General features: G+C 40.6%; 1 protein-coding gene across 1 annotated transcript in view; it reads left to right on the forward strand.

Moving 5' to 3' along the window:
* The window catches only part of lpcat1 (lysophosphatidylcholine acyltransferase 1), a 44,940-nt gene extending 43,167 nt beyond the window's left edge, over positions 1 to 1,773 (forward strand). Inside the window, exon 14 of the mRNA XM_085791968.1 lies at positions 110 to 1,773. Within this exon, the coding sequence (XP_085648094.1) occupies positions 110 to 243 (134 nt within the window). The 3' untranslated portion in view covers positions 244 to 1,773. The remainder of the gene's footprint in view (positions 1 to 109) is intronic.
* The last annotated feature ends 10,470 nt before the right edge of the window (positions 1,774 to 12,243 follow it).

A 12,243-nucleotide genomic window follows, 5' to 3' on the forward strand; every position in this document is an offset into this window, starting at 1 on the left:
CAAAATATTGAACTATCCCTTTAATATCAAATAAATATGATTACAATCACCTCTTTAATTCCCTGACAACAGTCACAAACTTATTTCTGTTTTTTTTTCTGTTTTCTAGATGACCTTCAGGACTATATCGACAAAAATCCATACTTTGTCCAGAACTGCCTTGACTTTAAAGACCATCCACGCAAATTCTGCATCGGCCGACCAAAGCGCAGCAACGGCCAGAGCCACGACAAAGATGACTGAATGATGGACTCAGAGCTTCTCCAGGAGCTGCAGGCTTGCCTACCACCTCTGTGCCTTCATGTGCAGGTAGTGGAAGAAAAGAAGGAGAATAACACAGGTGTTCAGTGTAAATCAGTGTAGCACAGACGATGGACTCACAGTTTTATTTCATTTTTCTTCTGAAATTTTTTTTTTTTGGATGGGGGGGGGGGCTTTTGTTTTTAGTCTATTATCAGATAAAGAGACATTTTTTATGTTCTGTGAATATATTATTTATTTTAAATGTATTTTCCTATGCATGAAGTACAGATATTTAAGAGATTAGTTGATAAAAGGACGGGTACTTTTTTAGCCCCGTTGTTGACTTTGTGTTGAAGGTTAGCACTGTTGTTCTCAGGCAAATGGACACAATCACAGGGTGTGAATTTCCCTTTTCTGCTGCTCCTCATTAGATGCATATACAGAAATATCATATAGAAATGATCAGGACATACAGAACATAACGCTGCCATTCAGTGATGACCCTGGAAGGCAGACAGACAGTTCCTTACGTTACACAGCTGTTACACTGCCATAGAAACACAGCGCAATCAATCTTGAGAGGAGGAAAAAAAAGTTTTGACAAGGATAATTTATGAGGATCATGGCCTCCGTTTATCAAGCATCCCAGAATCCCTCTCAGGATACCACCCCAGGAAGTTAACCTACAAGTAAAACCACTCCTATGTCAGAATAGGAGCTGAGAGTTATTTATGAAGCTTTCCATGCTGACATTCAACTAAGAGAGGACAAACAAACCGAATGTTACATGGTTGATTAACCACATTCTCAGCTCAAGCTGTTAGACGATAGTAAAAAATGTTGATGTATATGGACAAATAATATAGATGAGTAAGCTATGTAGGTTATATGAGTGCGAAATTATGATGTCAAAATAAATGAAAGGCTTAAATCTCACAATATTTGCCAATGATGTGTTTGCATTAGGCGGCTTCAAGTATTGTTTGTCCCAAAACGTTGCAGTGAGGTTTTAGGAAAAATGTCAGCCAGGTCGAAGAGCAGGTGGCAGCTTCCAGCAGGTCCACACCCCCCCGAGCTCCTGAATGTCGCCTGAAACATCATTTCTAAAGTGAAGACCGTTAATGAAATGCTTTTCCTCACACGTTCTAATAGTAAAATCAAAGACTTTTGGCCATTTATTTATTTATTTATTTATTTCCTACCTTGAAGAGCTTGTTGAATTCAGGCAGAGCACAGATGGCAGTCACTGTCCTCTATAGTGACTGTATATTTGGATTGGTGGCTTTTATTCAGCTGCATTTTTTTTACTGGTAGTTTAAGAAATAATGTAAAAACATTTTTTCTGGATCAGTCTCAGACGAGTGGACCAACATACATCTTAATTATTCCGAAACTTTTGTGCATTCCTCATTCCTGGACTGACATATTTTTATACCTAATGACTGCAACATTGCTATAATGTTTATTGCAAGACTCTTAAATGCAGAAATCAAAGCTCTTTGATTTTATTTTACAAATAAAGTGCTTTCACTTATGTGCTGTCGTCACCTGCTGCCTTTGTCCCACTAGGTGGAGCTCTGCTCTCACACGTTCACCTCCGGGGCTTTGACTCCTCTGACTCCCTCAGACTGACTCATAGCACTACACTATGAACCCAACAGCCCATTCACAAATTCACACATTTGTATAAAACCATCATTGTTGAAATGTAGCTCTTTATTTACTCTCTCAGCAGGACATTGTGTCCATGTTTTTGACGCCCAAGTTCTTCTCTCTCTCATTTTCCTTTGATCACATTTCTTCAGACAGCTTCTTCCTGCTGCTGCTTTCATAATGGTTCATCCCTTCCAAGTCCACATGGTGGTGCTAGCTCCCTAAGCTATACACACCAGAGACCCCATGCACCACTGCCCACCTGATGGACAGGAAAAGCATTACCTCATCTCTTCCTTTCATTCCTTCAGGTAAAAATAGACAGATTAAGCCTGGGCTTTGATGAGAGAAACCTACAGAGGAGGTGTGGAAGCAGGGAGAGAGGGATAGAGATGGAGGAGAGAGACTAAATGGATCGTTCTGCTCCAAATCCAATTCCTAATAGCTGGAGGGAGGGTGGGTGGGAGGAGGGAGAAGAAAACAGTCAAAGAAAGAGGAGAGGGAGAGGGGCGAGTGGAGATATCACGTCTAACAATTAAGACCTGCCTTCAGGGTCTAAAGAAGAAGCTTTGTTGAGAACATATAAATTGCTCATTGAGCAGTGCCTCTCTGCAGTCTCTCTCAGATACTTTTGCCTCAAAGGAATCTACCATGAAAGACAAACAGCAGCAGCAGCCCACCACCACACAGGACAGCTGGAATCTGTTCATAGCGTTTGGGGATCCATCTCCAGCTGCCTTTCTGGCTGAGCAAAATCCCCCCTACAGTAAACACAAAACCTGGATCTAATCCCAGTGACAGTGGCTGGGGAAACATAACAGCACATCCACTGGAGATCCCTGGTGGTAAGTGTTCTTTGCGGGGTCAAAGATCCAGCTCAACAGTTATTTATTTGTGTTGTACAGGCCAAGTGGATGAGCCTCTCGACACCGCGTGGCTGGAAATTGGCCTGTTTGTTTGCTTTCTCTGACCAGGTTGTGGGCGACTGCACTGCTGGTTGCAGCACCGTGAATCAGGTTTATACGTGTACAGCACACACTAATGTGACGTGATGGTGAGGCTTTATCAAACGGGACCTATATTCGAAACATGATTATTTCCAATCGAGGTCCACATCGCCCAGGGTTACTGATGCAATTCCCAGTTTCAGATTGTGGAGTAGCTCAGCTCCAAGTGATCTCTCCAGCTACATGAAGCTGGCTGCTTGGACTGGTTGGTGTAATGTTTGATGCCATCTGAGTTTCAACACCCAAACACACAATTTGGTACAACCAAAAAGCTTTTATCAGCTCAGAGTCACTTCCAAACTCACACAGTTTTACAAGCTTTTGTTTTTTTCTCTATATTTTTCGCACTACATTGGCTCACTGTTAGATTTCACATTGATTTTTTACTTCTGGCCTTGGTTGGAACTATTTCTCATCCACATACTGTATGTACTGTTGTTGTGGATTAGATTAGATTATACTTTATTATCAGATCCCTCTGAAATTTGTCTTGCGTCCCATGACGTCCAAAGTTTCACATAAATAATAACAAAATACAAAAAACATACATTTACAGAAAACATAAATGTTACCCTCAAAAGTCACATTTAAAGAAAAACACAAACTACCTCCTAACTCCTCACAACATAAATCCAACATTACAAAGTGTCTTGGTGCAACAGCCAGTGCTCAGTCTGTACATGAACCCTAATGGATGGAGGCCTACTAGACACTACAAGGTCCAGACTTGAGACTAAGGGTGACCGGTGTTTACTGTCAGAGCCCCAGTACTTGGGGACTCCCCCCAACCCAAATCAGACACTTAACAACTTTTTAAATCTCTTCTGAAAAACATTTCCTCATCTCAGCCTTTGATAATGTCAGATTCATGTGGCACTTAGACAAATTGTGTATTGTATTATTATAAACATATAAATAGAGCTCAAATAGTTGGAAAAAGTAATAGATAAACAAATCAACTAGTTACATAAAAGAAATGGATCAATGAGTCCTTGAGTTCACCACTGTGGGAGGAAAAAAAATCTACCGTATCTGAGAACCCTTGAAACAAAGTCTTATCTATATTATTGTCTTTATGTCCAATTAGATTTAGGATCATCTCCCCCTCAGCTGCCAGGAATCCATCGTCTCCACTCTTAACCCTGTAATTGCAGCAATGTTTTGGCTTTGATTTCGCTGTTGAGTTCATGTTGAGCTGGTATTATTTAATTATACTTCCTTTCAGTGGGGTTTTTTGGTTGTGACCTGATTATGCTTAGTTATTCCCCGCAAGTGTGAAATATATTTCCGGGGGAGTGATTGATGACACATCTGAGGAAACATGTCATCGTCTGCTGCCACTCAGCCTCAGTGTTTTGGTTTCATCATGCTCATCAACCCTCTGAGTTTCATTGACAAAAATAGTACACCAAATCATCACCAGTGAGATTCTCTTTCTACTATGAGAGTACCTACAGTTTACAGCCAAGGTAAGTCAGTCATTAGGAGAGAAACATATGTCGCAGCTACGACGGAGTTTATATTTTCTATGATTCAGTTATAAAACTCTGTAACACGTTATTTTACCCCTATCTCTGTAAAACATTATAACCATACTTATAATGAGTTATAATGCAGTTATAGCACTGTATAACTCTAGTTATAAACACTAATAAATGATCATAATGCTTTATAACAATCATCATAACCTGCTGACAATGCCCACATCGATAATGCATTATAAATATAGTTATAATGTGTTATAATTGGCTTATAAACGTGTGTAACTCTCATTATAAACACTCCTAAATTATCATAAGTATTTATAACAATAAGCATAACACATTATAGAGCATTATAACTTAGCATAGCAATTTATAATGGCATATAAGGTCAAGTATTATAATAGAGTTATAATGCTTTATAATGTGGTATGCTTATTGTTATACTTATGATAATATGATAAGGTATGATTTGAATGTTTATAATGATAGTTATACATGTCTATAAGCCAATTATAACACATTATAACTATATTTATAATGCATTATCAATGTGGGCATTATTATAACGGGTTACAATACCTGACCTTATAAGTCATGATTATTAGTTTTTATTTATTTATTTATTTTTTGTTTACTTTTTAAGGGTTGAGAGTGAGCCAGGGCAGACTACATTTCAATGCATTGACTATACATCATACTTTTTAATGTATATGACAAATAAACTTAAACTTGAAACTTGATGATAAAATGCTTTATAGTGTGTTATGATTATTGTTATAAAACATTATGATCATTTATGAGTGTTTATAACTATAGTTATACAGTACTATACTGCATTATAACTCATATGTATGGTTATAATGCGTTATAGGCGTCAAATAAAGTGTTACCCGAAAGTCGGTTGCAAATCCTCAATTTCCACTGAGCCCTTCATCCAGAGATGCTATACAGGAAAACAGTTCTCACTGGTTGGGTGTGAAGAGCAGCACGACGTCTGTGGGCTGCCTGCGGAGGTTTAGTGCTCTTATTGTTGGGGCCTTCAGCCTCACACCACAGACTAAACTCCACTTTTTTTTTTTTTTTTTTTTTTACCTCACAAGGGTTTTTCGAGCACTTCCTCCTCCATAAGCAGAGCGATGTAGGTGTCGGAGGAGGGAAACGTGTTGTCATCCTTCTGAGTCACTTTCTATGTTTTTATGGTCCAACCTGCTCGCTCTTGAACGTCTCTCCTCCACGGGTTTTTAACAATGAGCAAGACACTAAATAATAATTTATTAGAAAAAAGCAATAGACGCTCTGCTGTTGAGCCACAGTGTCCATTTGTAACAAAATCACACCAAGAAGCTTTTCTGAGACTTTATGAGTTTGATTCAGAGCACACAAAGGGAGCAGCACAAGTACTGACATGAGTGAGTGGAATTCTAAAAGAAGAGTCGTGTTGACGAGCAGCTGTAAACCCCTTCAAGTCAGCCATTAAAAAATGGAGGTCCAAGGAAAAAGCTGTTGGAAATGGATATGTGCACATGCCTGCTCTCTGAGTGCAGAATATTGATGGTCAATGGGCTGAATGCATAGAATATTGCCATACAAGTATAATTCATCCTTTATGTTTTCCTCTATGTTGCATAGATGCGGCACAGAAAACGCACACTTGATCAAGGGACCCTCACCATAAAAGACACACTGTGCTGAATGGAGTCCATTAGCCACAGAGACAAGCAGGGAGGCAACACTTGCATTCGGAGATGGAGAGATGTAAAGAGAGTGAGATTGTGGCTGAAAGGTTCAAGGCGAGTACCAAGGAAATAAATCAGAACTTGGCTGATGCGATTGTCAGTGTGCAAAGAGGATGAAGAGTGTATACCAGGTAGAAGGGCCTGTCAGCAAACAGTGAGACAAGGACAATTACACTGATGACAAATGTCACAAATGGACGAGGCGCCACAGGCCTGTATACAAACACTGTTAAAAGATCATACCTGCGATTCTTGTTGTTTCAGCCCATTTACTACAAATCATGAATCCTTTATGTAGTGCTGACTATATTGAAAACCAGGCCCCAGTGTGTTTAGATATTTATTCTCCCTGCATTGTCTCATTTTTTCATCTAATGCTGTCATAGATTTTTAAACAATGGTGTAAACCAAGAAAAACACTCATCAATCCTCTCAGAGTTCCCTGTCAAAATATGCAACTTTACAGCAGAAATAAACACATTTACAGCCTGGTATAAAAAAAGGAGGGGTTTGTGGCAACAGTAGTTAATTTCGACAGTGGATAATTCACCCATTTAAATTTTATTAAGGCTTGAAATGCTGCATAATTTAAAGCATGGTTGCTTTCAGTGACAACTGCTATGGCCTCCCCTTTTCCCTAATTCAGAATAGGCTTGAGTCAGGTAAACTCAGGTACAGCCAAGATGGCAACAGCAGAGCAGCTCAATCTGAGCTTCATCAGCACTCCTCAGAAACGTATGGTCTACATCCATCTTTATGTACAATTTATAGTATAAAATCTAAAAGTATTTGGCAGCTTTAAAGATCACAATCTCACAAAAACACTGATATGCTCCTTTAATGTTTCTATTATTGTCAACACATCCCACAACATCAGTTGATATCTGGGATTTATTAAAGATAAGTAATAGAAAAAAACAGCCCAATCCTTTTAGTTACATTTGCTGACTCTTTATTTTTATATGGTTTATACAGTATGCCTATTCAGCCACAGATATTATAATGATGAATTCATTTACAGAATAAATCATTGTTTTACATACAAGGGTTTCATATGTTTCAATAGAAGACAGGCTTCGTGATCCGCTTAACACACCTATAGATGATTTTCCCAGCCGTTCTATCTGTTCAATTCCTGGAAGCAGTGACTCACTGAGGAAACAAAAAGCTTTTCTTTTTTCACATTTCATGTTTTTATTGGCTGCTCTTTGCATCATGCTGTCTTATACGAAGCCTCTTTATGCATTTAATGACATGACATCACTGTGAATGTCGTGTATCTTTCTGGTATTGAATTTTATAACAAGTATGCAGGTTTTGTAAAAAGCTGATTAGAAAGCGGATGCAGGTCTAATTTATCATATCCAGTTAACAGATTCATATTCCCATCCCATTTCCGAATGGACAGGACGTCATTTTGCCTGCAGCAGGCTGTCAGTGGGACGGAGGCCTGTGTGTGGTTGAATATGTTAGTGTGTGAGCGTCCATCCTGCCTTCATCATCAGTCCTTTTCACTGCAGCCATAATTACCACTGTCTGAGGGTAACCAACAGTGGCGGATCTCATTATGCCATGATATGGGTCGCGTCTGCATATACAGGCACACATACACTGCTTATTTACATATGAATGTATCCAGTTTTGCACACACACCCACAAACAGGCACACACTCATCTATCCACCCACCCACATTCACACACACACAGACACACACCAACACAGCATTTACATATAAAAGCGTTAATGTGCGACACACACATTACATATAGTACACACACACACAGCAGCCTATTCATACATGCACCTCACACATATGGGCTACTCATAAATTTAGACACTTCCGTCAGAAGGCCCTCGCCAGCCGACAGGGATATGAACCCAATATAGCATCCCAGAGATAAGCCAGTGACTCTGGAAGCAGAACTAATATTATTTGCACGGTGTCGAACGTTTATCTGGCGCTGCCTGCAAAGTGATGGTTCGGTGTCACTTTTGTTTAATAATGATGTGCCAATAGTAATATGCCTGCTGGCTGGAAACCTATTACAGTTCAAAAGATTATCCAAATACAATCTAATTTGGAATATTGCATTTTGACAGCCTGTGACTGGAGGAGGTGGGATGGTAATGTGATATTTTCTTTCCTTTTTAAAAATTCCAATTAACATTTTTAATGCTCAACAAACCAATGGTGACTGCAAATATGCAGAGGTGTTTGACTGTGCCAAATCTCCTGATGGGTTTCAGACAAAGGAGAAGGGAAAAATAACTTGCACAATGCAAACTTTTGATTAGGTGAGTGCTGTGTTTGGGCTCTCCTGTCAGTTGACTTTAAATTGACATTGTAGGGGGGGGGAAAGAGAGGGATAATCTTTAAATATATTGCAGGAGAGGAAACACTGTCAAACTGCTAATACTCCATATAAACACAGAAATCCTTATTTTACATTCATCACTCTTATCGGGGATGACAGAGATGCCTGCTGTTGTCACACTAAGTGGGCTAATCTTACATACTACCCACTTTAATATCACATACATTTACATTCACAGCCTGCAAATTAGTGCTACGCAAACGTTACTGATCCAGATACACTTTTATGACTTGTCTAAATAAAAAGGAAAACCAGGGTTTAAAGGAACAGAAGTCGACATTTACGGCACGTCTCAACTTATTACACATCGCATTTTTCTTAAAAGACAATAATAACCCAAAATACTGCTCACCGCTTTATTAAAATCTGTCTTTACATACCTGCAGCCTTGAATTTAGCTACCTTATTATCACCTTCCTCTCATAAATACTTAACAAAGATAGATCAACACAGTAGATAAAATGGTTAGAGAAAAAAAGGCAGACTTTTGCTAGTTATTAAAATTAAGTTATTAAAATTGGAATTAAAATCCACCTCAGATCGTCTACATTGTTATATATCATCAATACCTCATGTTTAATGTATTCCTGAAGTTATTTTGTGATTAAGTGTTTTAATTTACTTTTCTTTCTTTCTTTTTTTTAGCTCATACTCACTTCCCCTCCACTTGTCTCATCTACAGTACTTCACACTTATTTCCTGCTTTTGCATGAATGACTTTTGACAACCAGTGGAGAAGCAGTGAGTTGTTGCTTCAATCACAGTGGGCGCAGGGGCATATTAATATCACGACTCAAGAAATTTAGAGTTTCATCTTACTTCTGGCTCTCGCCACGACACCAGAAGTGTGTGTGTGTGTGTGTGTGTGTGTGTGTGATACATGTGTGTGGGTGTGGCTCCTGCTTCACCTCCACACGTGTCTTCAATCATCAGCTCATCAACCAGCAGAACAAACAACCCCTGGTTCTTCTCCCACTCATCACCAGCTTGTTCTGCCAGCCTCCATCACTCCTCTGCTGCTCCTCTATCTACTATACTTGACTCATTCCATATGGTTCTATGTGTCTGGTACTAATTGTGTTCTCTGGTATTCAGATTTACCTCTGCTCTGTGCCCCGTTGTGTCTGTTTGTCTGCCCAAAAAACACTCTACAGCCAACCACCTTCATATATGCAATCATATGCAATGGAATTAGATGACTAACTAGCTACTCAGTATCACTGATGATAATAATAATGCCAATAAACAAGTTCAAGGCAAGGCAAGGCAAGGCAATTTTATTTGTATAGCCCGTTTTTGCAAACAGTTTGTCTCAAAGGGCTTTACATGGCATCGTAACAACATCCTCTGTCCTTAGACCCTCACATCAACTGAGGAAAAACTCCATGGAAAACCCTTTTAACAGGGAAAAATTGGAGAAACCTCAGGGTGAGCAACAGAGGAGGGATCCCTCACCCAGGACGGACAGACGTGCAATAGATGTTGTTACAGACAAGAAAACAGTTTACAGTTTATGTCACAGAATGTGCGAAATATGGAAATGTTAGCAGGTTCAGGTATGGGAATTGGTATCAGAAAGGAAAAGTGGTCTCAGATCACCACCAGTGTTTTTCACCTAGCAAAAGCATCTCAGTGGATTTCAGCACTGTGGGGAAACAGTCCCCAATGTGTTGTTCCTTTCCTTGTTTTGTCATGGATAATATGTTTTGAACTATCCTGTTCAGGGTAAAGATGCTGCTAAACAACTTCTCCTCAGGGCTCAGTCTGCAGAGCCACAGAACCCGGATGGATCTTACCAAAGTCTAAACTATTCACCAGTAGCTGAACCCCAGTGTGTAGGGTCCTACAGTATGAGGGAGGAGGTCTTGGTAGGCATGGGTGTGTCTGGGGTAACTCTAAAGAAGCTAGCATGGATGCTGCTATAGAATCAGTTATATCAGAAGTAAAGAGGGAAGATGTGCTATGAAGGTTTTTTGACTTTGGCATGAATATGATGACTCTTCGTGTAGAGAAAAAAAAACTAGAAGGATACAGACGCTGGATGGTTGATCATGATAGACAGCAATAGATAGATAGATAGATGATTAATCCAATCACCTGCCAAGTCTTTTTGAAAGCACTTGGCCTTTTCCAACCGGTTCTGAACAAAGCCTTCCCAGATGGTGGTGTGTAACAAACCATCTGCCGTGTCAGGTTAAGCAGAGAGTGGGTGGAAAGACGAGCCACTGCAGGGGGTGTTTCTTAAAGATAGAGTGAATGATTCTGAAGCAGGATATTTAAAAAAGACACTGTTGTTGTTGTCAGAGCTTCTGCAGTAAGCCCATCCACCAACCACATGGATGCACATTGACAAGGCAACAGCACAACCAGGGCAACTGTGGACAAGCAATTTAACATTATCATTACCAGCTTCCGTCCTGGTTCAGCCATGACTACTAGGCCTGGGGGGTCCTGGTGAGCCACACCATCACCATCCTGTAGGGAGTCCAATACGTCTGTCCTCTAAAAAGCATCGTCTGACTTGCTTTGGTGATTCTGTCCATGTTGGTTCATATGCTTGTTACGCTCAGGGCCGTTGTATAGGGGAGAAAGGTGATGATAATTCTAGGGGCCCAGCGCCCAGTGGGGCCCACAAAAAAACCCAGTAGTCTAATCTTTGTATGACTGAATTATTCTGCATAAGACCCTGCTAATACTCATAGTAATGCTGCATTAGCATCAAAACAAAGTAGGCTGAATAAAAAATGATAATACATATGTAGTCTAAGAAAAAAAAACTGGAAAAGTTAGGGGGTTAGGGGCCCACTTTATTACTCTTTAATGGGGCCCAGAATTCCTAGCAACGGCCCATGGTTACGCCACAACACCACTGGAGACCCTGAGAGAGCTGCTACAACCTTTATGGATATGTTGACTGATAGCTCAATTTAACATCATATGCCTGATGACCATTTAGACTGTGGCTGTTCTTGTTCTAATGGCATTACTGAGGACGGGGGGCTTCCCAGCTGTGCTTCCTCCTTGTCAACCTTTGATGGCGTCGAGCTTTCCAGGCATTACATCTAGATTTCCAACCAAGCCACCTCAAATTCCCCAATAGGACCTGTGCATGGGGAGTACTGTAGTGAACTTAGACCCGATGGGCTGCTGGCCTTGGAACACAGCGGCAAAATGTGTCCATTGCAGGATTGGGTCCTGCAATAGATCCACTTTTCCCTGTCACCTTGTTTGAGTTCAGTAACAAATTAATCTACATGAGAAAAGTTGTGAGACCATTAGCTCTGAACATTAGATTATAAGTATAATGTAGTTTGGCCTTGGTGTCTCGCACTCTCTCTGTGTTTCCGCAGATCCACCGGAGCTCCATCTCTCTGCACCAGCCGCCGCCTGCATCGCCCCCCTCCCACCCCTTCCCCCTGCTGTTAGACCGGCCTCCCCTCCCTTCCCATGGACCAGTCTACCACCCAGTCCTCCCATCGAGCTGGCCAGCTCTCCCTGCCCCCCCCTCACCAGAGACTGCCTTCATCAACTCCTGCTAACATTTCCATGTTTCCCACATTCTGTGACAAACTGTAAACTGTTTTCTTGTCTGTAACAACATCTATTGCACGTCTGTCCGTCCTGGGTGAGGAATCCCTCCTCTGTTGCTCACCCTGAGGTTTCTCCGATTTTTCCCTGTTAAAAGGGTTTTTCCTCAGTGGATGTGAGGGTCTAAGGACAGAGGATGTTGTTACGATGCCATGT

Source organism: Trachurus japonicus, chromosome 11 (genome assembly GCF_045865225.1).
Source record: "Trachurus japonicus isolate A0001 chromosome 11, Traja_1.0".
NCBI lineage: Eukaryota > Metazoa > Chordata > Actinopteri > Carangiformes > Carangidae > Trachurus > Trachurus japonicus.